Source organism: Varanus komodoensis, unplaced genomic scaffold (assembly GCF_004798865.1).
Source record: "Varanus komodoensis strain SLA01 unplaced genomic scaffold, ASM479886v1 scaffold106, whole genome shotgun sequence".
Lineage (NCBI taxonomy): Eukaryota > Metazoa > Chordata > Lepidosauria > Squamata > Varanidae > Varanus > Varanus komodoensis.
In genome coordinates, this window is record NW_025335301.1 from 347,728 (window position 1) to 375,704 (window position 27,977).

A 27,977-nucleotide genomic window follows, 5' to 3' on the forward strand; every position below is an offset into this window, starting at 1 on the left:
GAAGGAAATGGCAACCCACTCCAGTACCCTTGCCATGAAAACCCCATGGACAGCATCAACAGGCAAAGAGTTATGACGCCGGAAGATGAGCCCCTCAGGTCGGAAGGTGTCCAATGTGCTACTGGGGAAGAGCAGAGGGCTAGTAATAGTAGCGCCAGAAAGAATGAAGCGACTGGGTCAAAGCCGAAAGGACACTCAGTTGCGGATGCATCTGGTGGTGGAAGGAGAGTCCGATGCTGCAAAGATCTATACTCCAAAGGAACCTGGAATGTAAGAGCTATGAATCAAGGCAAGCTGGACGTGGTCAAACAAGACTGAACATCGACATCTTGGGAATCAGCAAACTAAAATGGACAGGAATGGGTGAACGTCATTCAGATGACCATCAGGTATACTACTGTGGGCAAGAATCCCTCCGATGAAATGGAGTAGCCTTCATAGTCAATAAAAGAGTAGGAAAAGCAGTACTGGGATACAATCTCCAAAATGACAGAATGATCTCAGTTCGAATCCAAGGCAAACCATTCAACATCACAGCAGTCCACGTCTATGCCCGAACCAGTGATGATGAGGAGGCTGAAGTTGACAGGTTCTATGAAGGCCTACAACACCTTCTAGAATTAACACCAAAATATGATGTCCGTATCATCATGGTGGATTGGAATGCTAAAATAGGAAGCCAAAAAATAACCAGAATAACAAGAAAGTTTGGCCTTGGAGTACAAAATGAAGCAGGGCATAGGCTGGCAGAATTTTGTCAAGAGAATATGCTGGTCAGAGCAAACACTCTTTTCCAACAACCCAAGAGATGACTCTATGCATGGAGATCACCAAACAGTCAACACAGAAATCAGATTGACTATGTGCTCTGCAGCCAAAGATGGAGAAGCTCTATACAGTCAGGAAAAACTAGACCAGGAGCTGACTGTGGCTCAGATCATGAGCTTCTTGTTGCAAAATTTAGGCTTAAATTGAAGAAAGTAGGGAAAAGCACTAGGCCACTCAGGTATGACCTAAATCATATCCCTGATGAATATACAGTAGAAGTGACAAATAGATTTAAGGAATTAGATCAGATAGTGCCTGAAGAACTATGGATGGAGGTTCGCAACATTGTACAAGAGGTAGCAACTAAAACCATCCCTAAAAAAAAGAAAAGAAATGCAAGAAAGCAAAATGGCTGTCTGAGGAAGCTTTACAGATAGCTCAGGAAAGAGGGGAAGTGAAAGGCAAGGGAGAAACAGAAAGATACACCCAAGTGAATGCAGAATTCCAGAGAATAGCTAGAAGAGATAAGAAGGCCTTCTTAAATGAGCAGTGCAAAGAAATAGAAGAAAACAATAGAATAGGGAGGACCAGAGATCTCTTCAAGAAAATTGGGGATATGAAGGGAATGTTTCATGCAAAGATGGGAATGATAAAGGACCAAAATGGCAGGGACCTAACAAAGGCGGAAGAGATTAAGGTGGCAAGATTACACGGAAGAACTATACAAGAAAGAGCTTAACGTCCCTGATAACCACAATGGGGTGGTCACTGACCTCGAGCCAGACATCCTGGAATGTGAAGTCAAATGGGCTTTAGGAAGTCTGAGCAACAACAAAGCTAGTGGAGGCGACAGTATTCCAGCTGAGCTATTCAAAATCCTAAAAGACGATGCAGTAAAAGTGCTACACTCAATATGCCAGCAAATTTAGAAAACTCAACAGTGGCCACTGGATTGGAAAAGGTCAGTTTACATTCCGATCCCAAAGAAGGGCAATGCCAAAGAATGTTCAAACTACTGCACCATTGCACTCATTTCACATGCTAGCAAAGTTATGCTCAGAATCCTACAAGCTAGGCTCCAGCAGTATGTGGACCGAGAACTACCGGAAGTACAGGCAGGAGTTCAAAGAGGGAGAGGAACTAGAGATCAAATTGCCAATATACGCTGGATCATGGAGAAAGCTAGGGAGTTCCAGAAATACATCTACTTCTGCTTCACTGACTATGCTAAAGCCTTTGATTGTGTGGATCACAACAAATTGTGGCAAGTTCTTAAAGAGATGGGATTACTAGACCATTCTATTTGTTTCTTGAGAAACCTACATGCAGGTCAAGAAGCAACAGTGAGAACTGGACAAGGAACCACTGATTGGTTCAAAATTGGGAAAGGAGTTCGGCAAGGCTGTATACTGTCGCCCTGCCTATTTAACTTATATGCAGAGCACATCATGAGAAAGGCAGGGCTGGATGAATCACCAGTTGGAATTAAGATTGCTGGGACAAATATCAACAACTTCAGATATGCAGATGGTACCACTCTAATGGCAGAAAGTGAAGAGGAACTAAAGAGCCTCTTGATGTGGGTGAAGGAGGAGAGTGCAAAAGTTGGCTTGAAACTCAACATTAAGAAAACTAAGATCATGGCATCCGGTCCTCTCACTTCCTGGCAAATAGCTGGGGAAGAAATGGAGGTAGTGACAGATTTTATTTTCCTGGGCTCCAAGATCACCGCAGACAGGGACTGCAGCCAAGAAATTAAAAGACGCTTGCTCCTTGGGAGGAAATCTATGGCAAATCTAGACAGCATACTAAAAAGCAGAGACATCACCCTGCCAACAAAAGTGCATATAGTCAAGGCGATGGTTTTCCCAGTTGCAATGTATGGCTGTGAAAGCTGGACCATAAGGAAGGCTGAGCGCCAAAAAACGGAGGCCCTTGAATTGTGGTCCTGGAGGAGACTCCTGCGAGTCCCTTGGACTGCAAGGAGATCAAACCAGTCAGTCCTAGAGGAGATCAACCCCGACTGCTCTTTAGAAGGTCATATACTGAAGATGAAGCTCAAATACTTTGGCCACCTAATGAGAAGGAAGGACTCACTGGAGAAGAGCCTGATGCTGGGAACAATCGAAGGCAAAAGAAGAAGGGGACAGCAGAGGATGAGGTGACTGGATGGAGTCACTGAAGCAGTCAGTGTGAGCTTAAGTGGACTTCAGGGTATGGTGGGGGGCAGGAAGGCCTGGAGGAGTGTTGTCCATGGGGTTGTGATGGGTCGAACATGACTTCATGACTAACAACAACAACAACTAAACTGATCGGGATAGTTGATACCCCCAAACAAGATGATTTTGACAAGTTAAAATTCTGGGCTGAAAACAAAATAATGAAATATGACAGAGACAAATGCCAAGTTCTGCTCCTAGGAAAAAGAAATCAAATGAAACTTTACAAGATGGGGATTTCTTGGCTCAGGGATACCGGAAATTAAAATGATCTTGCAATTGTTGTAGATAACAAGCTAATTATGAGCCAACAATGAGGTGTAGCTGAAACAAAAGCAAATGCTTTTTAAGTAGCATTAACAGAAGTATCACTTCCAAATCACAAGAAGTAGTCGTTCCTAAATTCAGAACTGGTCAGACCCCATGTGGAGTCCTGGGTCCAGTTCTGGGCACCACACTTTAAAAAAGATGCCGACAAGCTGGAAACGGTTCAGAGGAAGGAACAAGGATGATCTGGGGAATGGAAGCAAAGCTCTGTGAGGAAAGATGGAAAGAACTGGGCCTGTTCAGCCTCGAGGAGCAAAGACTGAGGGGAGGCAGGATAGCTCTCTTCAAGTCCTTGAAAGCCCGTCCCAGAGAGAAGGGCCAGGATCTCTTTTCAGTCATCACAGAGGGAAGGTACCAGAATAACAGGCTCAAGTTACAGGAAGCCCGATTCCGGCTGAACATCAGGAATAAGCCCCTGACTCCGAGAGCAGTACAGTAAAGGAACCCGTGACCCAGGGAGGCTGTGGGCTTCCCCTCACTAGGACCAGTCAAAATGCACTTGGATAGCCATCTGAGAGGGAGGGGGCAGCTCGATGTGCTGCGCTGAGCAGAAGGGCAGACCCAATGGCCCTCTATCCCCCTCCAGCTCTACTACTCCATGAGGATGATGGTGATGAAGAAGACAAAGTTCTCAGCAGCTGGACTCGCTTGCATGTGCCTTTCTGGGGCCAGAGCAAAGCACGAGCAGGCCAAGAGCCTCAGCACGCTGCCCTCGCACGACCCTCGCACTCTCCCACCCCCCGCCTCTCCCTCCCACAGCCTCCGGATCCTCTCACCCATTCGTGCGCGCTCCCTGGCCTCCCGGGCTGAGTAGCCGGCCCCTGCCCAGAGCTGGCGATTCAGCAGGGCCCCACCACCCCAGCCCCCAGCGCCGCTGCCCCTCTGCCCTGCTGCAGCCACGGGGGGGGGGGGCAGGGGGAAGCAGGGGAGGCTCCCCCACTGGCCCGCTGCTGGGCTTCCCCTGCCCATCATGCATGCAAGGGGCAGTCAGGGGGCATGGAGCACGAGTGGCTGGGGGCCGGAGGCAGGCGGGGGCGGGGGGCTCGCCACGAGCCCACAAGCTGGGAAACCAGAGCCGGTCCTGCCCCCCTCCAGCTTCCCCGGCCTCCCTTGCCTGGACCCCTCCCTTCGTTGCTCCCTCCTGCCCGCACTCTCCTGCTCCGCCCGCCCTGCTTCCTGCCGTCCTCTCTTGACTCCCACAGCCTTGCCCTCCTCCTCCCTTCAGCCCGCGGCTGCTGCCCGAGGCCTGCCCAGCGACCGCCCACCTGGAGAAAGGATGGGCAAGGCCTCTTGGCAGAGGCCAAACGGAACACGGGCTCCCAGGGAGGCCAGCAGCCGCGGTGCCCAGGCGTCACCATGGCTGGCTCAGCACCCTGGGGAGCACCTGAAAAGTTCGGCTGGGACCTGGCTGCGAAGGACGGACAACGCTCCTGCCCCTTGATCCTGAGCCTGGTGCCCCGCATTTGCCACTGCTTCTATGTCCCCCCCCCAACACTGTCTCCCCAATATTTTATGAGAAATTGTATGCCCCTTGGGATATAAACCTATTCTCAATTATTTTGCAAAGCCCTGCTTCACGGAAACTAGGACTTGTCAGGAATCCAAAAAGACCCCACACACCGCTGGAGCCCAGATCTGACCACGCACCACTTCTGCAGACACGCCCTGGGTGCCAAGAGCAACACCGTACCTGGGCACGGGGCCTGATCCTGGGAAGCCCCTGCCCAGAGTGGCCTACCTCTTTCTTCTTCCGCTTGGCTTTGGAAGTCTTGTTCTCCTTCAGCTTCTTTGGCTTCTTCTTCTTCTGGGTGCCCATCTGCTCTTCGGTGCAGAACTCCTCCAGGCCTTCCAGTACTCCATCCTCTTCTTCTAGATGAGGATGGGAAAAGGATGAGTTAAGGAGCTGGGATCCAGAAAGAAGACTCTGTGAGAAGCTATGTGGACAGCGGGGGCGGGGGGGGGGGGGGAACCAGTCCCTCCTTCTGCTTGTGTGGTGGTGAGCCAGTTGCTCATGGGAAACCCAGCAGCAGTGGAAGCTGGGGCTCCAGCCTCGCTCCGGGCTTTAGCCTAAGCAGCAAAGGTGCTGTTCATGGTGCTGAACCATGTGCCCCCCTCCAATGATTTGGCACCACAGATGGCTCCTTAAAGTTCAGCCTGCAACATGGAGGCCATCAGCTTGCATTGCCCGCAAGCAGCGCATGAGGTCAGCTGCTCTCCCCTGTCCACAAACCTCGGCATGGTTTCTCTTGTACCAGAGGTAGCACCCGTCCCCCCATCCCCTCCATCAGTATGTTAGATCCCTTTTAAAGCCACCCCAACTGGTGGCCACCCACATCTTGTGGAAGTGGATTCCACAGAGTTAGCCATGAATAGCATGAGGTCCTTCGCTTGATCTGCCCTCTCATCCATCACTAGATGGCCCCTTTGCAATGAGGCAGAGAGGAAGATCTCCTTCTACACCTTCTCCACACCTGGCATAATTTTGATCACCTTTATCCAGTACTCACTGTTTTTAATCTCTGCTGGTGTGGACTCTCCTCCCAGGGGACCTGCATCATTTGAGTTGCCCTTCTCCCAATTCTACAGTCCCCCTTTAAGAAGGCATATTTATTTCGGTACAGCAACAAGAACTCCACACAATGCGTGGTCCCACCATAGATGTGCAAGAGGGCAGTAGGACTGTGGCCATTCTTGTTCCCATGCCTTTCCTAAGTGTGGCCCACCTGCAGCTCGCCTTTTCCACAGCTACGGTGCACGCGGCTGGCACATTCCCTGCGCTGTGTACCACAACCCGCAGGTCCCTCTCTTGGCCCAAGGCTGGAATTTCCATTGCTGCCGATGCTGCAGCCTCGTGTTTACGAGAGCTGAGCAGGGCGGCCAAGGGCATGACCCTCTGGAGGGCTTGCAGTGACAGGGCTGGCCCAAACTGGAGAGGGCGTGAAGGCCAGAGCCATACTGAACCAGTTCGGGGAGACACTCCGGGGCTCCTTGCAATCCCTTTTGTTTTGACCACCCTAAATAATTCAGCATTGTCACCAAATTTGCCCACTTTGCTGGTCACTCCTAATCCAGATCAAACAAGTTGAAACGCGCTGGTCCCAATACAGATCCCCGGGGGACCACACAGCTTACATCACAGGTGTCCAACCTGCGGCCCACGGGCCACATGCGGCCCAGGATGGCTATGAATGTGGCCCAACACAAAATCATAAACTTACTTAAAACATTATGAGATGTTTTTATTATTTTGTACCTCAATTGCGTACTTCTCGAGCATGAACTTTATAGATGACAATGCCGTGTCACAATGTCTCATAAAATAAACGTACACATGCTCTCGCTATTTGTACATGCGCATGGCTTCAGGTTTATGGCAATGTGCAGCTTCCAGAGTGTTATCTTCCAAGCGCAGAGAGTTGAATTAGCACCATCAGACACTGCATGTGCTCATTACATGTGACTTGGTGAGTGAAACGCAGCTATTATCAATAATATTTCAACCTACCATTGCAAACAATTTCATACCTTTCGACATGTTGGCTAAACACAGTCCTGTGGACAGTGAAAAATATGCAGCCCTGCCTTACAATTTATACAAGAATTTGAAAACAGATTTCAAGATTTCTGGAAAAATAAGCACTATTTTGGTATATTTGCAACTCCATTTTCAGTCAACATAAATATGTTACCTGCCCATTTTCAAATGGAATGCATAGAGCTGCAACCTGACATTCAACTTAAGGAAAAATTTGATCATGGACTTTTATAAGTCCCATCTTCCCAGAGAGAAATATCCCTCACTTCATAGTCACACCTTATTCATGTCTTCCCTTTTTGGCAGCACCTACATTTTGTGAGCAACTCTTTCCAAGAATGAAGCACACTAAGAGTAAAATTAGAACCAAACTATCTGATGAGCTTGAGGACTCACTGAACCAAATATTGATGAACTGGCTTCTGAAATGCAATGTCAAATATCCCACTAGTTTTGTGTTGCCCTCTTTTCTTTTACTTTTAAAATAAAAGTATCAAAAATGAAGTTTTACTACTTGGATATATTCATTTTCTATATCAGTGATCACAAACTTGGGATTTGCTTGATGATTTTAAAAGACTCTCCAAACAGGGCACCACATAATTAGAATTATTATGTGAGAACTTTTTTTGCTTATCTCTGGTAGCAGATATAACTAAAATTATGCACAGACTTTTTTTCTCATTAGCTTTTGTTGGTGTTTATGTATTTAATGTGTGGCCCAAGACAATTCTTCCAGTGTGGCCCAGCAAAGCCAAAAGTTTGGACAGCCCAGGTTTACATCCCTTCCCTGGGAGAATTTACTAACTCCTTATCCTTCAGATGTTTATCCTTACTCTCTACTTCCCATTCTTTCACCAGTTACTCTTCTTGTTCCACGAAAGCTCTTTTGGTCTTACACTCAACCCATCCAGCTCCGGTGCTGTCCAGGGGCTCGGGAAGAGAGGGGTTTTTCTTCACCAACTTGTGTTTTCTTCTCTGTACCTCTTTTCTGCATCCTTCCAGCATCTGTGCTGCCCAAGAGGCCTCCACCTACCCCTGCCCCCCCTTTTTTGAGCTGGAAGTGACAGGGCCTGGACTGGGAGCCTCCCGGTGGCGAAGGAGGGCTCTTTGTGGCATCCACGCCTCCAGTCTGGAGAGGACAGCTCTGCATCTGAAGGCCAGCCAGAGGACCAAAGGAGCACCGGTGTTGCCCTGGACTCCTGGAGGCAAGATGGGACACAAATGCAACAATGGGTCTAAAATAAAATAAAATAAAATCTCAAGGGAGCTCAGAATACCCACCTCAGAGGAGGTTGCCTACTGCATCTCTGAATGCTTCCTGGCTATGGACTAGCCTCCTTTCACAACCAGTTTCCAGAGCGCTCTTCATTGCCTGCATTGGGTGCATTCAGACCACTCAAGACTGGACCACTTGGGTGTATTTGGACCACTCGCTATTCTATGGTTCTCAGTTGTTTCCAGTGCAAATGTAGCACAGAAACTACCCTCGAAGGAGGCTTGCTCAGAACAGTGACTCATACAGAAACTCGGCAGTGCTTCTCCAAGGATCAGCCATTCTTCCTTCAACGGATTCTAGAAATGAAGCTTTTCAGCTCTTGGGAGTCAATGTGCCTCCAATTTCAATTCAGAAAGAAATACAGAAATGTGCTACTGCCTATGAACTGGCTGCTGCTCCCTGAGAATCTATGCTTCTAGTCCTTATAGCTGCAAATATAGAGCTTAGCATGAACCCTGTGAAATCTCAGAGACTCGGCCTGGAGGAATAATAGCTCCCAAGGAAGATTTCCAGCGGAAGGTGAGCTGCGTGGCCCCCATCACCACCACTGCCCTTGCAGCCCCACGCAGGGTGACTTCCACAAACCTCGCACATACATAGCCAGCTCTGCTGTGCTGCTGAGGGTCTCCTGGGCCTAGGACTTGTCTTTAGTGGGTGGGGGTCATCCTTGCTGAAGTTACGCAGGGGTCAGGCTGATCAGTGCCCTGGGTGAGGCACTGCCCCATAGCTGCCAACTCTACTAAAGCAGTGTGCTCTTCAGATGTGTTGGACTACAACTCCCACAGTCCCCCAGTTAACTATGGTGGGAGTTGTCCAACATATCTGAAGGTCACCAGGTTAGGGAACAGATTATTAAAGGAAAGTAGAGTATAAATACTGGATGCTGCGCTTGTTTAGTTCAGTTTTGTTATTTTGTTTGTTCCTTGTTGCAAGCCATCCTGAGACATCAGTGGATGGACCCCGTACAAAAGTTTTCAATAAATATATGCAAACTGTCAATACTGATCTGGTGCAGCAGAATTGCAACAAGCAGGGGGCAGGTGAAGCATTCAAACCAGGCATTGCACTCCTGAGGGCTTGGCTTTTAAACAATATCCCCCCCCCCACACACACACATACTTCCTTCCACTGGGAACCCCAAAACAGCTTAAATATAAATAGAAGAATGTTAATACGCACACTTCAAAATGCAGCAGCAGAGCCCCACTGCACATGAGGCAAGCAAAGCTGCAGGGCAGAACCTGGCAAGGCTAGTCTGCCCGGATCCCCGGAGCTCCCCGCAGCAGCTCTGCTGGAAGCCATGGAGGAAGGGAGGCCCCACTGCCAGCATGCTGTACGGGGAAGCTGCACAACCGCCCCTCTACCCCAGTGATTTCTACAAACCTCCCCAACTTGGCACCGCACAGATGGAGTGGACTACCATGCCCATCACCTGGCTGGGAAAGGTGCCTCTGTGTCCCAGGCCTCATACCCAGCTTTGCATTCAAGATCACTTTAGCTGGGGATCGCTGTGGAAAGACCCTGCCAGCTCCAGCTGCTGGGCGACTGCCTTGCCTGGCGGCCTCCTGGGGGCGTGCAGTGAAGGGTCTCAGGTGTCCCCTGCACTGGCCAGGGGACTCAGGAGGAGGCAGTGCCCCCCGGGCCTCCCTCTCCCCCAGCCCGTGCCGCACCTTCATGGGTATCCAGAGCAGAGCCGGGAAGTGCTTCCCAAGGCCCTCGGCTGCCCAGGAGGGGCTGCAGCCAGGTCTGCCGTGCAGCCAGCAGAGCAGCCAAGCAGTTGTGGATGCCGCGGCTGGCCTAGGCTACAGGATTCACAGACCTGGCTCCTAAAAGGGGGCAGGGATGGAGGCCTGCCTGTCCCCACCAGGTTGCATGCCTAATCCCCAATTTGCTCTTCCCCCTCCCCGCCAGACGCAGCACCCTCCTCTTGCCTGGAGTACGTTCCAGCCCTCGGCTACCCTCCCACGGCCCCCCTCGGCTCTGCCAGCCGCATGAGTCTACCTTGCAGGGCTGCCAACAAGGGCTGACGGTAGAATGGATGTGAAACGATCCGAATACATGAGATGCCGCTTTCCTCACCATGTGCCCTCTAGGTGTGTTGGACTACAGCTCCCATGGTGATCCTGGCTGGGGCTGATGGGGACGGCTGACCAATGAGTCTGGAGAGCAGCACATTGGGGGAGGCTGCCCTGAGAAGGGGCCGGTCAGCGGCATTCCTCTCGTGCCCTGCCCAAAGCTCCTTGGGGGCGCAGCAGAGGGGGGCGGGAATGGGGGCTATGCTGTCCCTTGGCGCACAATCCGAGGCAGAGCTGGCCTCACAGATGAATCGGACTGTGGGCTGAGCCCGCTCGGCTGGGCCGGGGAGGAGGGCACGGGGGCAGTGGGCGCCCGGGGGGATGTGGGATTCGGCGTCCCTCCATGGCACGCTCCTGGAAGTGGCAAGGCGACCCGCCGGGTCCGGGTGGCCTGACGCGCCAGGCAACCGCGACCTGAACGGGTGGTCTTTGCAAGGGGAACTCCAGAGTGAGCACCATCAGGCGGGGCTGCAGCAGCCAGCAAGGATCTCCAGAGGCTTCCCAAAAGTATCCTCCCCCAGTATCCTTGGGCAGGAGCCTGAGAGCTGAGATCCAGCAGATCTGCGGGCCTTGGGAAGGCGGTCGGCTGGACCAGGCAAATGAGAGGAGGACACGCCAGGAGGTGGCCGCGGGCCTCGCCACGCACCCCAGCTGACCAGAAACACCCCCCCCCCCCATGGCGGGCAGGCGCAGCAGGCGAGGAAAGCTCGCAGCTGAAAGTGCGACCGCCCCCGCCCTTTCCCAGTTGCAGGCACTCCACTGGGACGCCTTGGCAGGGCTCGTGGCAGAGCAAAGCTGAGCCTCCCAGTGCTACTGCAGTCTACCCTGAGCCCAGGGAAAAGGCAGGGCACAGCCTCCTCCTGGGCGGGCGCTCCGCTTCCTCGCGGAGGGGAGCCCAGGCTTGCGGCCACTGCTCGCAAGCGGGCCTGATCCTGCGCCTGTGGAGCGCGGCGGCGGCGGCCCTCCCGGGAGGCGGCTGGGAAAGGCGGCGTGCGTGCGGCCAGCCCGACGCTCGGCACGGAGCCCTCCCTCGCGCCCGGCCCGCCGCCTCCCCGGGGCACCGACCTGGCATGTCCTCCGCGATCCGGCGCTCCTCTGCCCCCCGCCGCTCGGCTCGGCCCGGCGCGGCGCGGCGCGCACGTTGCGCTGCGGAAGGCGAGGCTGCGAAGATGGCCGCTGCGGCGATGGGCTGGGGAGGAGGGGTGGCGCGGGGGGCGCCGCCGGGCGGAGAGGGGGCTGCGGCCGGCCCCTCGCCTCGCCTCGCCTCGCGCCTCCCCGCCCCGATCCAGAGGCGCCGCCGCGGCCGCGCCTCCGCCTGGAGCAGGCTCGCACATGCCCTGGCGCGCGCTGACGTCCAGTCCAGTTGCCGTGGCAACCGCATCCCATCGTTGGGGTACCTGCAGCATCTCTGTGGCTCGCTGTCTCCCGTTTGGGGAGGTGTGGACCGCAAAAGCAAAGCAACAGCCCGCCGCACCCCCAGCAAGAAATCGATTGTGCTCGCTTGGCCCGGCCCGGCCCGGCCCAGGGCGCCCAGGTGCTCAGCGCTAGGGCAGTGGCGAAGCAGCAGAGGTTCCTCCAGGGGCACCACAAAACGAAAGTGAAAGGCATAGATGTGGGGGTGGGGGCTAATGGTTCTCTGCCCTCTAGTCAGGGCACTCTCCCTGAAAAATCTAAGTTTCTAGTCCTGAGTGGTGGCATCGCTGCTTTAAGTGCTCCGTGCGAAGCCCAGCCTTCCTAGCTGAGGCCTCCCTGTCTTGGTGCCACCTCCCTCTCCCCCTTCACAGTGACAAGCCACTGCTACCTGTGATCCCAGGGGTCCCCCTGCCCCCACCCCCCAGTCTTCGTGATGCCTCTGCCTGGGGTCACCTCAGACCAGCCTGCCCAAAGCAGTGTGACAAAAAACCATCTGAGGAGCCAGCCAAGGCCTCCTGCTCCGCATCCTGGTCCCACGCAGCCGGCCCGCTGCCCCAGCAGACACCTGAAGGAAGGACACTGGTGTGGCCCCAGTGAGCAGAGGTGCTCTGCCTCCCAGCCCAGGAGGCCTGCAGGCACCAGGGCAGTCAGCCATGGATAACCGACTCTCCCGTATTAGTGCCACACCTTTATTAGGCCAAGAAGAGGTTGCCCCAGAGATGCACTCTGTTCATTTCATCATGCATTATTCCTGGAGATCTTGGGTGGGGAGGGGGGAGCATGATTCCTTGAAAGGTTGCCCATTGTGGGATGACCTCTCGGCTCTCAACAAAGGTAGTGCACTAATGTGGGCATTGATATATTTTTTTTAACTGTCAGTCTGGTTGCTTTGGCTACAGCTGCGCAACTGTGTGACCTTCTTCCTGAAGCATTTAGACTGTTGACCTCCATAGCATGTTTTTGTATGAGGACTGAAATTCCCATCTCCACCACCAAGGTACATGTCTGTTCTGGTTCTTTCAATGGTTTGTAAATGTTGCTTATTATTAAATATTGTGAAGCAGAGTATCTGAGCATGTGCTCTTTAGCTGCTTCTTCCACAACCACAGAAATCTGGGCTACATTCTCCTTTACTAGGTAGGTGCTTAGCAGGAAAATGTTTCAGCTGCTTATCAGCTTCATTCTGCAGGTAGAAGATTCCAAACACTGCAGGTGGAGCACTTCACAACATGGCTCTGGACTATGAGCAATGTTGCCCAGGAGGCCACCCAGGCCTTCTGTGCAGGATGGCACGTGCGTTTTGCTAAGCTCAGCTCTGCGGATGGTCATCAAGTGGCATGCCACCTAGCTAGATCAAGCGTGATTCCCTGGGCCACCAGAGCTGAAGGGACGTGTACATCGGCCTTTAGCCGGGAAACCTACCACCAAGCCCTGGATCCCAGGAAGAACCTCATAGCAAGGGAGGCCGTGCTATGGAGGGCCCCATCCACCAACTAGCAAAGGAATGGGTGTGGCCAGCTGGCTTCCCTCTCCTGGTCACAACAGCAGCTGGCCCTGAGACTAAGGAAGTGAGAGGAAGGATCCTCTGTGAATGGCCAAAGAACTATGTCGGGTCACGTGTATGCTGAGTACAAGGTAAATCATAGGTTGCTATCTGCAAACTGCACTATGGTTTAACTGTGGCTTCTGAACCGGAACTCAGAAGGGGGATCCATGGTTTATTGTTGGGTTGTTAACTGCGTTGTTCATGGTGACCAACCCACAGTGAAACAATAGCACAGAGTTCACACATCATGACCTTGCCAGCATCCGGGGCGGGGGTGGCTGACTAGCAGGTGAGGCACCGGGACCCAGGCAGACAGGGCATGGCAAGAGCAAGTCCAGTACCCAGTCCAAAAGGTCAGAGCCGGGAGTCAGGGTGTAAGTCAGGTTCGTACAGAAGGCAGCATCGTCGAAAGTAGGCCAAGGGTCAGAGAACCAAGGAAGGCAAGCCAAGTCATGGAAAGCCAGTACCTTGCGGGTCAGGGCAGGAGGAGGTGCAGGCAGCATTCCGGGTCCAGTAGATCAGGAGCACTTTGTCAATGCTGGAAGACCGTCCTTCCCAAGGCAGCTTCTGGGGGGAAGAGCTGGTTCTTATATAGCTCCTTCCCAGGTGGGACTCATGAGAGCCCTGGCAGCTGCGGTGGGCTGGGGACAGAATCCTGCAACTACCAGGGCTGCTCCACTGGCCCTTGGCCAGCAGAGGGAGCCCAGAAGCTGCCTCGCGTCTCGACAGACATCCACTTAATTCATATACTAAGTTCTCACAATATGACAAGCAACAGCTTTTGTTAAACTATCAGTTGTCATTTCAATGTGTTTTGTTCTGTGAGCTGTCACACTAACAAACCATGGTTGGTTAACCCATAGATTAACCCAACAATAAACCATGATTCTCTGCATGGACTACTGTGGTTAATCAATTATGGTTAACAGACAAGCATTAGTACAACTGGGTTTAGAATGTGGAGGGCCAACAATACATGATCCAATTTGCATACATATTTGACTTAAAGATAAATTTCCATTTTCTCAGGAACAGAACTCATTCGTAACCTGGGGACTTTCTTATTAGATTTATATCCTGCCTTATCTCTACAAGAGCTCTGTGAGAGTCTGCGACTGGCCCAAGTCACCCAGTTGGCTCCATGGCCGAGTCCCTGCTCAGTCCCACACTTAACCACTGTACCGCACTGGCTCTTTTGTCCTGTGCATAGCGAGAAAAGCTGGAAGCTGGCTGGGACTTGTGGCAAACACACAACCCAGCTCAAGAAGAAGCCCTTCCGTACAGATTGATGCCTCATCAGAAGACAGCTGCATTTGAGAAGACAAGGGGGTAACAGACATTCACACACCCCTCCCCTGGGTGTGTCTGGAGCCCCAACCAGTGCGAGAGGAGCCCTTGAAACAATTCACCAGCATCCTAAGCAGATATTGATGCAACGAATCCACTGCAGAGGAGCAGAGGGTCCTTGGGTCAGGGCTCACCAAATTCCTACATTCACAAATGTGTGCAGTGCCTATTTAAAATATTTTATTCCCCACTCCACCCCACCCCTCTGCCTGAGACTACGGCAGGAGACGGCAAATACATGGATGTATAAAACCACCCACCCTCATGCCAGAGAGCTCCTGGAGTAGCTTGCCTGCAGTCAGTAAAAGACCATCCTGTTTGCAAACATACCATCAGGGGGAAAGAAAACACTAGTGGAAGGGCCTCCCCTTCCTTCTCAGTGCCATCCTCATGGCTCGCTGGAACAGCTGCTGGTCTCGATACTCGTGTGGCATGACTGCCCCTTTCGCTTAGGCCCTGCCTACCACTGGCAGGCAGACCCTCTAGGGACACTGGGAGTTGTAGTCCAATGTGTGTGGGCAAAGTGTCCAAATGTTTTCGGACTTCATGTGGGCAGTTGAGAGTAGCCCAGGTAACACAGGGATGCCATGCTTCATTCACCCCAACGGCCAAATTTAATTTTGGAGAGGCTGTTGGGGACTGAGTTTTAGCAGGGCAGTTGAAGCTGCAAAGGGTGGGGTCCAAATCATGCCTTAATTTTAGTTTAAAGCTTAGTGCCAGCAACTTAAGTACTAGGAAGAGCATTTTAACAATTTAGAATGGGAAACGGGCTAGAGAAGTTGGCAAACTGCCAAGTGTTTACAAGCTGGGGGAATGGAGAAGGGAGCATGGCTACACGGGGAACCCCGGGGGTATGACCAGAACCCAGGTGCCTGGAGATTCCACCCAGCCCTGTGATGGAGGAATGGTGCTGACAGAGAGAAGCGTGAGATGAAGGGATAACATAGTTTTTTAAAAAGCATTTCGCGTAACACACAATTAACTGGACGGCCATCTGAGATGGAGGGCTTGACTGGGAGTCCTGCACTGAGCAGGGGGTTGGGCCTGAAGGCCTTCACGGCCCCTTCCAGCTCTACTATTCCATCATTCTACAAACTGCCTTCACTGTGGCTATTGGCTTAAATGCCTTTTAATGGGAACCGGACAAATATTTCCATGGAGTGATTTATGGATGGCTGTTGCCTTAGGCGACCAGCAAAACTTTGTTCAGAGGCAGCAGAGAACTTAGAACTGGTTGCTGAAGCATAACACCAGCAAAAGCCATTACGTGCCAGCCCCCAGCGGGGCTCTCAGAGAGCCAGAGACACTACTGGAACCCAGAAACTGAACTAGATGCATTTTGGCAGCAGTGGGTTTGCCAGGGAAGCCAAAGAGGGGGTCCTTGAGCTTTGGGAAGGATGATAACTGAAACTTAACCGTTGCCAGGCTGCTAACACAAATCAAGTTGTCTCAGCTCTTAAAACCACACATTTCACTCTTGCGAGGAATGCAAAAGTCCCAAGACTTATATATCCCCCAGCAGAACAATGCTAGCCTGCTCTCCTGCGTTTTACCCCTGCTCTGCCTTCTCTGTATGAAGTAGCCTAGCCTGATACAGCCTTCCCCTAAACCAGCCATCCTTAACCCGGGACTTGCCAGATGTTTTAGATTTCAAGTCCTATCAGTCCCAGCCAGCAGAGCCAACAGCTGGGGATGCTGGGTGTGGTGGTCCAAACATTGGGAGGGCACCCAACTGGGGAAGCCTGAGTGATCGAAAACAGTCAGGACTTGGGCACAGATAGGCCCACTGCTTCTTGTGGTGTTTCTACATCCTTTTATGAGCAAGGCATAAAAGGATGTGCAGAAGAAAAAATGTTGTAAGAACTTCTACTGCATTTTATTCAAAGAAAATTGAATGTACAAAATATCTCCAGATATCTTTGCATTTAATCTTCCTCCTCCTCCTCCTCCTCATCCTGGTTGATCTGGAAATATCGCAACTCATAGCTTTCTTTGCTGTTGGCAACAACACGCAGCCAGTCACGCAAGTTGTTCTTCTTCAGGTATTTCTTGGTGAGGTACTTCAAGTACCTGGGGAAAGAAGAGAAAGCTGGCAGAAAAACCAACCACAGCAAGGAAGCGATGGCATCAGAGTCAAATGAGAGTAACTCTCTCACATCCTTCCGTATCACCCCTGATAATTCCAGTCAAGACTGTACTAATAAGTTCTCAGTGGGATGCCCTGGGATTACCTGGTGTAGGATACAGCAGCCCAAGATGCAAAAGCAGAGTTGCAGCATCTTAAAGCCAAAGAATTAGCTCCTGGTCACAGATTTTAGCAGTTTATACAAATTCAATTTTCAGTTTTTAAAAGGAATTAGTTTCTAGCACCAACTGTTACTAAAACCTGATCGGAAGGAAGAGGGCAATCCTTGCTGAAATCTCCAAGATCGAGCCCTGGCAGAGCAACAAGGAATGAGGGGGCTAGGCTTCACTGCTGCCTGACAAAACTCATTTCCCCAAGTCACAGCATGAAAACAAAGGAGGAACATCTGGAGAATCCATCTGATTACTAGAATTCTGTGTAGATTTGTTATTACTAGAATTTGAGTAGAATAAATTCTACTAGAATTTATTACTAGAATTCTGCACCTGCACCTGTTGTTGTTTTGAGTATGGGTTTTGTTGTTTTGACTATCGATTGTTTGGTTCTTGTAAGCCATTCTGAGACGCCCCATGTATAGGATGGGATATAAATATTTTAAATAAATAAATATGCTGGTTTGAATGAAGGTGGAAATAAAACTGATCAATGAGGTGCACCAGGCTTAATTTCAGCCCAGGAGCTGGTTTTCCATACTAGACCTGAAGCTTGGACAAAGATCCTTTCACACAGAAATTTACTTCTATTCTTGTCAAGTGTCCTGGCAGGTGCTGCCCAATTTAGGAAGAGAAAGTGCTCTGCTGTTGAATCTCCGGGAGCGAAAGAAGAACATTGCCTGGCACCCCACCAAGGGAAGGTGAAGCCCAGGGGGCTGCGGCACCTCTCAAAGAGTCCCTCTGCTCAGAGCTTCCTTCACGCTTCCAACTGCTGATGGCTCCTTACCTCTTTGAAAAAGGGACCTCTGAGGTCACAGTAATTTTGCTTTTGCTTCTCTCAATGGTTACCACACCTCCACCGAGGTTCCCAGCTTTTCCATTCACTTTGATCCGCTCCTGCAGGAACTGCTCCTGCAAGAATTTGGAAAGGGTTAAAAGTTAACACCAGAGTGTCTTTTAATTATCACTTTTATGCTGTCCCTCCCTGTTTAGGGAAGTTCCAACTGGTATAGAGTTCCCTCCACCAACCCTTCCTGCCCTGTTTTTCCCTTCAAGAACTCTGTGAGGTAGCTTCGGCTGAGAGAACAATCAACCACAAGAACTGAACTGGAGAGATGCAGCTTTCCCAGGTTGTCGTCTGAAAAAACACGCAAGATGGGCCTCTACAGCTGGGAATGCTCATATAAACTGACCTGCTCTGCCAGCTTGGGTTAGAGATTCAAAGGGACGCCCGAAAACCAAGGCAACTGAGGAATGGACTGAACTGCCAAGGGAGATGCCAGTCCTACCTCACAGAGGAGCCTCAGATCAGCCCAGAGCTGTGTCAGCACAGGGGCTCCTGCTTTCAAGGTGTTGCTCCTGCGAACCGTCGCATGCCATGTGCAGCCACCGTGATGCCCAAACAGGCCCGATGTCTCCACAGGAGCCCCTCCAAGTCACACAACGATCACATGGCCTCCAACAAGGGCCAAAAGACTGCAAGAGAGGATCTTCTGTGTGTAGGTACAAAATTTGCTTTCAGTTTCAATTTTGGCTGTCAAATGTGGGAGTCTTTGGGGGGGGGGGGGGGGGATCAAACAGTCTGCTCTAAATTTGGCTTCTCCAGATGTTTGGGACTTCAACTTCAAGCACACTCCAGCATGTCCACTGGTCAGGAATGCTGCACTTATACTCTGAAACATCTGGAGGGAACCAAGTCGAGGGAAGGCTGATGATTTCTGAAATGCAACAGAGAAGTTGGTGTCTGCACTTGGCATGCTCATTCATTAAAGCACCACAACCGGCCAGTTTATGTGCCACATAAAACTGCCTCTATTTGCATATGCAAATTCCATCAGTTGCACTTTAGGTTGCTTTGTAACATTCAAAATAAGACTTTTGATGCTGATTGCAAGTAATAACAATCCAGAGTATGGACTGAGTATGGGTTGTTGTTAGGTGTAATTCATGTACAACTACATGGTTTAACTACAGATTGTTAACCACATTCAACCCAGAAAAAGAACCCATGGTTTATTGTTTGGCTGGGAACTCTGGGTTTGTGGTTAAACCACAGTGCAGGTCTGCATGTAATGACAACCTAGGATTCAATAACAACCCACAGTCAACTTGTTCTCTGAGCTGCCATTGCATGCAAACCTGGTCAACATATCCAGTTTCGCATGGCTCAAAACATACATTTGGGCAGATCAAGAGGCTGCAGCAAGTTCAGAAACAAGTTCCAAGTGGCACATGCAAAAGAAGGAGAGAAGCTTATGCTGCTTTCAGTCTTCTATGCCTTAAGAGTTTCAGCCCTTTAGGATGGAAAAACACATACAAAAAAGCCAGAGAGCCACCAAATAGCCACCTCTCAGGAGAAAGGGGCAAGGTTAACTCAAGAAATGCAAGACAGAGAGACTGGGAAGCAATGGCAGTGAGATTAGGCCTCTAGGCTTGTAACATGACACCTCTGGATCAGATGATGCAAACACATACAGTGCAGAGATGTGGCAGGTTTATTCTGGGGCTAAGGCCCTGGGTTCACAAGAGCCCTTAATCCTTCTGCGTCATACTCGTGTTGCATACTAGCAGATCTACTGCCACAGATTTACAGGACTCAGCATGAAGTTTGACCTAACAGATGGAAAAACAATTCTTGTATAGCCTTATTTTTATTATAATATCCAGTTTTTTGCTGCAAGGAATGCAAGGTGTCTTAGAAACAAAGTGAGGCAGAATGGGTCTCCGGGGCCATCTAGTCTGACCCCCAGATACAGCCAGCTATGCTCATGTAATCCCCAGCATGTGGTTGTCCAATGCTTGCTTGAACACCCTCACTGAGGGGGCTTCCACCACTTCCTGAGGAAGTCCATTTCATAGCCAAGGGATCCTAACCATTAGGAAGTACTTCCTGACATCTGACCTGAAGCCTGGTTCCTTGACCTTTGCCCCATTGGAATGTGACTTGCCATCCACTGCAGGGAAGAAAAGGTCCTGCCCCCACTCCATATGACACCCCCTCACATACCTCTAAGTCACTGAAAGATCCCCTCAGAGTCTCCCCTTCTCCAGGCTGAAAAGACCCCTTTCCCTCAATCTCTCCTCATGTGTCATCCCTCCCAGTCTGGCCACCATTCTTGTGACCTCCGCTGAACCGAACCTCTCCTATAAAGTGGAGCCCAGAACTGGATGCAGGACTCCATTTGTGGGCGCACCAGAGTCGTGCAGAGCAGCATCAACACCTCCCTAGACCTGGAAGCCACACTTCTGGCTATGCATCCAAGGGTGGTGTTTTCCCCCATAACCGCCATGTCACACTGCTGGCTCCTCTTCAGCCTGCAGTCAATCAGCACCCCGAGGTCCCTGTCACAAGTGCTGCTCGCCAGCCACTCGTCCCCCATCCTGTACCTATGGCACCTATTGCTTGCTCTTATCCACTTTGAATGCTATCCTATTGTCCGCTGCCCACTTCCAGAGCCTGCTGCCCAAATCCCTCTGGATCTGGATCCCCACTTTGGTATCATCCACAAGTCAGCAGACTGGTCATCCCCTTTATCATTGATAAAAAGGTTGAACAGAATTGGACCTAGAATTGAGCCCTGGGAGACTCTGCTCATCACTGGCTACACCCTCTGCTTGCAGTCCATCAACCACGTCCTAATCCATCAGGCAGTGCTTCAATCTATCCCAAAGCTCAACAATTTCTCAACCAGGATATCATGTGGCACTTTGTCAAAGGCCTTGCTGAAATCCAGGTAAACCACATCTGCCGAGTCCCCTCCATCTAGCCACCTTGAGACCTTATCATAGAATTCCACAAGGTTTATCTGACAGGACCCGTTTTTACAGAATCCTTGCTGCATGGCTGATCAATCACCTCTCTTCCTTTATCTAGGGTTTCTAGAGCTTTCCCTATTATGAGCCTTTCCATTGTCTTTTCCACAGCAGACGGAAGGTTAACTGGCCTGTAATTCCCCATATTCCCTCTGCCACCCTTTTTGAAGGTTGGAACCACTGATGCCACCCTCCAGTACTCCGGAACTTCTCCTGTTTTCCACAACAAACATTAGAGTATCCCAGACAATTCCTGAAGTAGACTCAGGTGTAGCCTTTCAGGGCCCAGTGGAGCTCCTTGACATCTAAGGAGGTGATTCTAATCTGTGCTCCCATAACCCCAATCTCATCTAGCCCTCCAGGAAGAATTCCCCCAACCCGCTTTGGAAAGAACACAGAAGCAAAATAATTGTTTAACATCTGTGCCTGTTTCCTTACATCAAGTTACCAGATCCCCTCTCACCAGATGTCTCCCCTTCCTCTTCCTATTTACATGAAGGCAGAAGCCCTTTTTGTTGCCCATGACATTCTTCACAGGTTTCAGCTCATAAACAGCTTCAGCCTTGTGAAGAATCCTTCTGCACCATGCCACCTCCTCCTGATATACCCTTTTGTCCTCTTGCCCCATTGTCCAGTGGCCAGTCTTATACAACCCTTCTCTTCCTCATAATGACCCTGGGAACTAGTTTAGAACAGGAGACTGTGACCGGCCTAAAGTCACCCAGTGAGCACCACGGCCGAGAGGGGACTAGAATTGGGATCTCCCAAATCCTGGCCTAATGCTCCAACTGCCACGGCACACTGGCATAGACAGTGGACTTAATTCCGAAACCTTTACCTTCTATGAACACCAGAATCAGCCCACTGATCCAGCGAGCCCACTCTTTCCTCCACTGGCTGACAGAGCTCTCCAGGGTTTCAGGAAGATGTTGCGGATTAAAGCTGGGATTTTCTGCATGCCAAGCTTTCTACTGACTTGACCCACAGGTACAACTAGCACAGCACTGGCTAGCAGCAAGGGCCTGCCCAATTTTCAGACACTAGTCTTTCCATGGCTTACCTGGAGATGTCGGGACCAAACCCAGGAACCTCTCTATGAAAAGCATTTGCTGAAGCACTGAGCTATGACCCTCCCTCCATTTCCAGAAAGGTAGCTTATTGAGAAAGCCATTGGCTACTGTTCAGCCAAAAAATGGGCCGCAAAGCTGTTTTTATAGCAATTTTTAAGCATATGAACTACAATACAATCAAAAACAAAGAAGAAAACAATACAGGAATGCAGCAGTTGCTAGAACTTCCAGAATAAAAACGTGCATTTACAGATTACTAGCTCGAAAGGGTCTAGGCAAACAAAAAGGTCTACCACTGGCGTCAAGAAGGAAACGGGGATGGTACAGGAACAGCCCCCCCAGGGAGGGAAATCCCAAGGCAGAGCAACTGAACAGGCCTTCATCCTGCTTGCCACCTGCCTTACTAACCCACCTGAAGGGCCTCAGAGGATAACCCTCTAGCAAAACCCTGAAGATGTTATTTTAATAGTATTATTACTGATTCTATTTCTATACCACATATATATGATATAGACAGAAGTCCTGTCATTTTACTGTGGCATGAGCTTTTCTGCATTGGCGTCTGCTTTAGCAGATACATAAGCAACAGTTTTATATATCTGACAAAATAAGCTGCAACACAATTGTTCTCTGAAGGTGCCATAGGAGGCTCTGTAGTTTTCCACGTATCTGTTGTCTCCCCAGCCTACATATGGAACTGGCACAACCAAAGGAGACTGCAAGAGTCAGTGCTTTGGGAGCAAAGACCTGTCTGTGTGGAAGATGCAATTCTGTATCATTCTAAGTACAATGACGGCACAGTAAGTTAAAGCAGGGCTACTTCAGCCGATGATCGCAGAATGTTCAGTGCTGCTTGATTTTTTTCTCCCAATATCTCTTACCTGAAGAGAATACACATTCAGTAAGAAAAAGAAACCCTCTTTATCTTTCCCAGCAGAGCAATATTCAGGGCTGTATGAGCCTGAGGGGAAGCCTATTACAAGCATGTGCACAGGCACTTTGCTCAGAGCTGGGCTTTGTAGCAGATCTCGAGATACCCGATGCAAATTATGTCAGAAACATACACTCAAAATTCCCAAGACGTGCCCCCAGTAAAGACAGGGTGTTCCCCGCCAACTCCCTTCAACACATCAACCCAATCAGAATCAAATTACCGTGTCCCTTTAAACAGAGCTCATATGCTATGTGCTGCACAAGGTGCAGATACTCCAGTCGTCAGCGTTAGCACAGGGCTGCCCTGTGCAGAAACACAATGGTTGCACGTGGGCACATGCTGCTGGCGAACGCACAACAACGTGAAACCCCGAAAGCAAGATGCTGGTATCCCTCCACCTCAAGGCGCCCTCAGAGCAGCTGGTTCTATTTGCAATCTGTGTGCGATGGCTTAGCCACACGTCCTCATTTGGCTAGGCCACAGAGCCTAAGCATACAAAGCCACAGTAAAAGTAGAACGTGCCTCCAAGTGTTCAGAACTTACAAAGTTGGCAGCATCCATAATTCCATCTTCTACCGGGTGGGTACAGTCCAGAGTGAATTTCAAGACTTGCTTCTTTTTTTTGCCACCCTTCGTCGGCAGCTTCTTCTGAAAAGGAAAGCACAGTTGTCAAAGAAATGACTGCCCACACATCAGAGTGGAAAGCAAATCAAGCATTAGACCACTTTTCCAAACACAGGGCTCCCTGGCTCTTTTGGGACTGCAGCTCCTATCATTCACAGACAGCACCACAATGAGAGCTGCACTCCAACAAGCCAGAGGGCAACAGGTTGGAGAAGGCTGATTTACCCTAGTGGCAGAGGGTAGGCAAAGGGAACCGGACAGTCCCAATTCCAGACACAGTATAAAATCCATTAAATTATCCCTACAACAGAAGTGTTTCTAGGAGGCCAAGTTTTGCATAAGCTAGTTCCCACTTTACAACAAATTCCCAACATTGGTCAAAAATTACTAGCAGTGGTATGTGCCAACTGATAACTTCTGAACTATGTATGGCTGAGCTGTGGCTCAGGTGGTCCTGGGGCCAGTACTAGTCAACATTTTTACTAATGACTTGGATCAGGGAATGCTGATCAAATTTGCACATGACACAAAATTGGGTGGGATAGCTAATTCCCTGGAAGACAAAAACAACATTCAAAGTGATCTTGCCAGGCTGGAGCACTGGGCTGAAAGCAAGAGAATGAAATTCAACGGGGACAAAAGCCAAATTCTGCATCTAAGAAAAGGGAACCAAAGGGAAATGGGAGATAGTTGGATCAACAATACTACAAGTGACAAGGATCTTGGGACTATCATAACCATCCAGAGAGCTTGGCTAAGGGGTGATACAGAAATGCAGTAAATAAATACATCTCAGGTTGAATATGAGTCAGTGTGATGTGGCTGCAAAGAAGCTAATGCTACATGGGCTGCGCTAAGAAAACAGCTTCCAAATCACATGAGGTACTGGTTCCCTTCTATCCGGCACTAGTTAAGCCCCAGCTCATGTACTATGTCCCGTTCTGGGTACCACACTTCCAAGAAAGATACAGACAAACTAGTAAATGTCCAGAGAAGGGCAACAAGGATGATCTGAGGACTTGAAATAAAGCCCTGTAAGGAAAGATTGAAAGAGCTGGACATGTTTAGCTTTGAGAAGACAGAGCAGAAATATGATAACGTCTTCCAAATACTTGTCACATTCAGGAGGGCCAGAATCTCTTCTCAACCATCCTAGAGAGCAGGACATTAAATAATGGGCTTAAGTTGCAGGAAGCCAAATTCCAGCTATAGATCAGGAGAAACTTCCTGACTGTTAGAGTAGTCCAGCCATGGGTCCAATGATTTAGGGAGGCTTTGAGCTATCCTAAACTGGAGGCATTCACGAGGTGGTTGGACAGTCATCTGTCAGGGATGCTTTAACACGGATTCAGTGGCTTATCGGTCTCTTCCAAATCTACTATTCTAGGATTCATACAGCATTTTAGCTTTATCTTGTTTCAGTGCATCACTAACCAACACTGCTCAACTGCTCCCAAATAGCTCCTCCTGCAAGCAAGAAATGCTGCAGAGTCTCCCTATCCATGATTTACAGGGATATGCAAACTGAAACCTCAGAGTCATAAGCCATGGTGTTTTATCAGCATACGCTTTGCCTGGGAAGAAACAAGCTGGTATTCCCACTATGGGCAGCACAGTAAATAAGGTACCACAAGAAAGCCTACAGTTTGATTGAGCAGCATGTAGCAAGCAGCACACTTGTCTCCACTCTGGGCCCTGCCCACAAAGCCACTGTGAACTGCTTTTATGTTCCAGCAAGAAAGCCATCTAAAATACATATGAGATGTTTAAAAACCATAGCAATGAAGTCCCAGAAGAGAGGGCATACATGAAATATAGTAAATAAGCCAAGGATATGAAGTGGGTAGGGCTGATGGGAATTGCTGCTCCCAGCATGCCTAGCCAGCATAACCACTCCTAAGAAGTGAAAGGTGCGGCCACACGTTCCCCATAACTGAAATAAGCAACCAGCTTCCAAACTTCTGTCACATTCTTGCATGACCAAGAAACAGAATCCAGGATGGGACCATAGAGAATGGATTAGGACAGGTTTACTGCTCTCCTGCTTCTGCCTTATCCCATGCAAGCGACTGGATACAACTCAATCCCACACAAAGCAATAAAACTGAGGATGCTGTGAGTGATAACCAAAAATACACCTCTAGTTATGGCCTTAGACTCAGATACAGGCTGCCCACCAAAGCATAACAGTAAGCCACAGGACTGCAAAGGCTGTTGCACTTGCATGTTATATTCTTATGTATCTATACCACCCAGGAGCCAAAGTTCTCTGGACAGTTCACAACACACCCTGAACACCTTGATTTGCACCCAAAAGAATACAAAATAAAAAAGAGTGAGGGTATTCTATACCCTCGCTGAAAAATATCATGCGGTGCACTCATGGACAAAATTCAACACACAATCAAAATATCCCGCCAGTGGGCTGGGGTGCATGCTGGGTATTTGAATATTCAATGCCTGTACATTGGTCTGGGATGTGAAAAAGCTGACTTTACATAAGAATGTCAGAAGTGGATTCATACACTGAGGGCAAGTGTGGTGTTGTGATTGAGAATGTGCAACTAGGTCTCAGGCAGTAAGTTCTGGTCCCTGCTTGGCCATGGAGGCAACTGGATGACTTTGGGCCAGTCACAGACTCTCAGCCCAACCTACCTCACAGGATTGTTGTTGTGAGAATAACATTGAAAGCAGAAAGAGAAGAATGGTGCAAGCTTGTTACTTTTTTTTAAAGGCAGATATAAATCTATTAATAAATAAAATGCAGGGGCTGGTGCAGAAAGCCAATGCTGCTGACACTGACTGGCTACAGCAGTGGCTCGCCTGGGTGTCAGACAGAATTGCTCCTTGGAGGCATTGCCGGGGATCAAAGGTGGGGACTCCTCAAGCAAAGCAAGCGCTCTGATGCGTATTATGCCCGTCACGTTAATGGAAGGCAGATTCGGGGAAAGCCTCCCCTCAGCCCTCTTAGCCTTACCAGGTGGGCACAAGAAACTCAGGAGCAGGCCGCGGCGACACTTAACTTAAGCCCCGCTCCTCCCGCCTGCTTGGCCGCCTCCTCCGCAAGCCAAACCCGAGGACTGCAGCTAGGCTGTCCTCTGCACATGCTTAGAGACCCGTGGCGAAAACAAGCACTTCGGGAGCCTTCCCGGCAACCTGCAAGCTCGCAAGCACGCGGGGGGGACAGGTCTGCCTGAAAGATCTGGCTGGCACCGCCCCCCCACAGGGGAAAGGGAGCCAGAGGCGGGTGCCTGGTACGGAGGCGGCGAGGCCTACTCGAAAAGGAATGGTGGCCGCTTCCAGGACGCCCCCCGGCCCTTCTGACATCGCTCTCGCCCCCCCCGTGCCGCCGCGGCCCCGCGCGCACGCGGCCTCCCCGACTTCCCGGGCCCAACCCGGCCGGAGACTCACCGCAGGCGCCATGGCGGCGGCAACGAGGAGCTAGAGAAAGGAAGAGCGGCTGCGCGCATGCGCCGATTAGTCCCGCCCACTCCCCTTACTTCCGGCTGCCCGCATACCTTCGGACGGCTGCATACGCGCGTGCGCTTTTCCTTCACAAGGGGAAACCATAGAGAAAGAAATAGACGGAGCGATTACTTCCTTCCTGTGCCTTGTCGCCTCTCCCCGGCCGAGCACCGAGACTATCGATGAGAGAGATTGACCGCTCCTTGCCCCCAACCTGACTGAGCGCTTTGGCGTGGAGCACTCTGGGACTTGTAGTGTGGAAGCGAGGGGAAGCCGCGTGGGCGCTGTCCTGGCAGCATTTACACCCGGAAAAAGCCTACTGCTCGGCCAGCCTTCTAAGATAACCGTTCAGGACGCTAACAAATTTATTCATTCGTGCTATCCCTATCCCGAGTTTTTTCCTGCAAGGAACTGTTGGGAAAATTTGGAGAAATCCTGGCAGAAAAACGTTGCTTATATGTGCTTTTGTGTTATAAAATGAAACCTGCACTCTTTCGCACAAAGCACAGCTTTCCAAGCCAGATCACTGTTTAATATTGCTGTTGCCTTAAGAAAATGGCACTCCTTCCTCTACCCTCTTTCACTCTTCTCTCCTCTAGCTGTAAGCCAGAACAGACAGGCCATTCAGTTGAATACACAATCATCCCTACAATGTTGCTGCAGGAATTCACAGTTTACCAAGAAGCATTTAGTTAGCAAGCCTAGAGCGCTTCCTGGGATATAGGGATATAGGCAATCAGAAAGGTGCAAATCTGTTACTCAGGGTCTAAACCTTCCTGATAACAGAATGCAACAGATTTGTGTATGATTTCATGAATGGTTTCTCAATAGCCTGAATTTACATTTTTAAGCAGACCCTGAGATGCACAGTACCCAGGAAGCGTGGGGCTTTCAGAATCTTGACTTACTACCCTATGCACACCTCTACATGAAGTTGTAGGATGGTGTAGACGGTCATGGGTGGCATCTGTGGGGTTGTCACAGAAGCGCTTGGTATTTTTGTGTAAAACAGCATGGTCAACCCTGATTCCAGTTTAAATTGGCCCCAGAGGGCTAATTTGACTGGAATTGGCAGCAGCAACTGTGAAAGCAGCTGATGGAAATACATCCTAAGCAGATGGAATACTGGTTGGTTTGGACCAAGCTGGCAGAGGAGAAAAAGCTAGCTAATATTGTATTGGTGAACCAGGAAAGATCTACACATGTGAGTACATGTGTGCACTGTGGTTTATGGAAAGTCTTATGTTCATTGTTTGTGTGTTCT

The 27,977-nt window shown here is 50.1% G+C and overlaps 2 protein-coding genes across 2 annotated transcripts in view; both read right to left on the bottom strand.

The window, feature by feature from the left end:
- Positions 1-6,849, bottom strand: part of CHD5 (chromodomain helicase DNA binding protein 5) — an 80,695-nt gene extending 73,846 nt beyond the window's left edge. Inside the window, exons 1-2 of the mRNA XM_044419669.1 lie at positions 6,840-6,849; positions 5,053-5,183 (exon numbers count right to left, since the gene is read on the bottom strand). Of these exons, the coding sequence (XP_044275604.1) occupies positions 5,053-5,183; positions 6,840-6,849 (141 nt within the window). The remainder of the gene's footprint in view (positions 1-5,052; positions 5,184-6,839) is intronic.
- A 9,517-nt stretch (positions 6,850-16,366) lies between these two features.
- Positions 16,367-26,741, bottom strand: RPL22 (ribosomal protein L22). Its single transcript, XM_044419643.1, has 4 exons — positions 26,660-26,741; positions 23,168-23,272; positions 17,595-17,719; positions 16,367-16,579 (listed from the first exon to the last, which is right to left on the bottom strand). The coding sequence occupies exons 1-4, from the start codon at positions 26,669-26,671 to the stop codon at positions 16,435-16,437; spliced, it is 387 nt and encodes a 128-aa protein (XP_044275578.1). The 5' UTR covers positions 26,672-26,741; the 3' UTR covers positions 16,367-16,434.
- Between the last annotated feature and the right edge of the window lie 1,236 nt (positions 26,742-27,977).

What these genes read in the sequence shown, in the direction of transcription:
- RPL22 (XM_044419643.1), bottom strand. An exon ending in TTATGGATGCTGCCAACTTT is followed by an intron (nt 17,720 to 23,167) that starts GTAAGTTCTGAA and finishes AAATTCTTGCAG; the next exon opens with GAGCAGTTCCTGCAGGAGCG. An exon ending in GAGGTCCCTTTTTCAAAGAG is followed by an intron (nt 16,580 to 17,594) that starts GTAAGGAGCCAT and finishes TTCTTTCCCCAG; the next exon opens with GTACTTGAAGTACCTCACCA.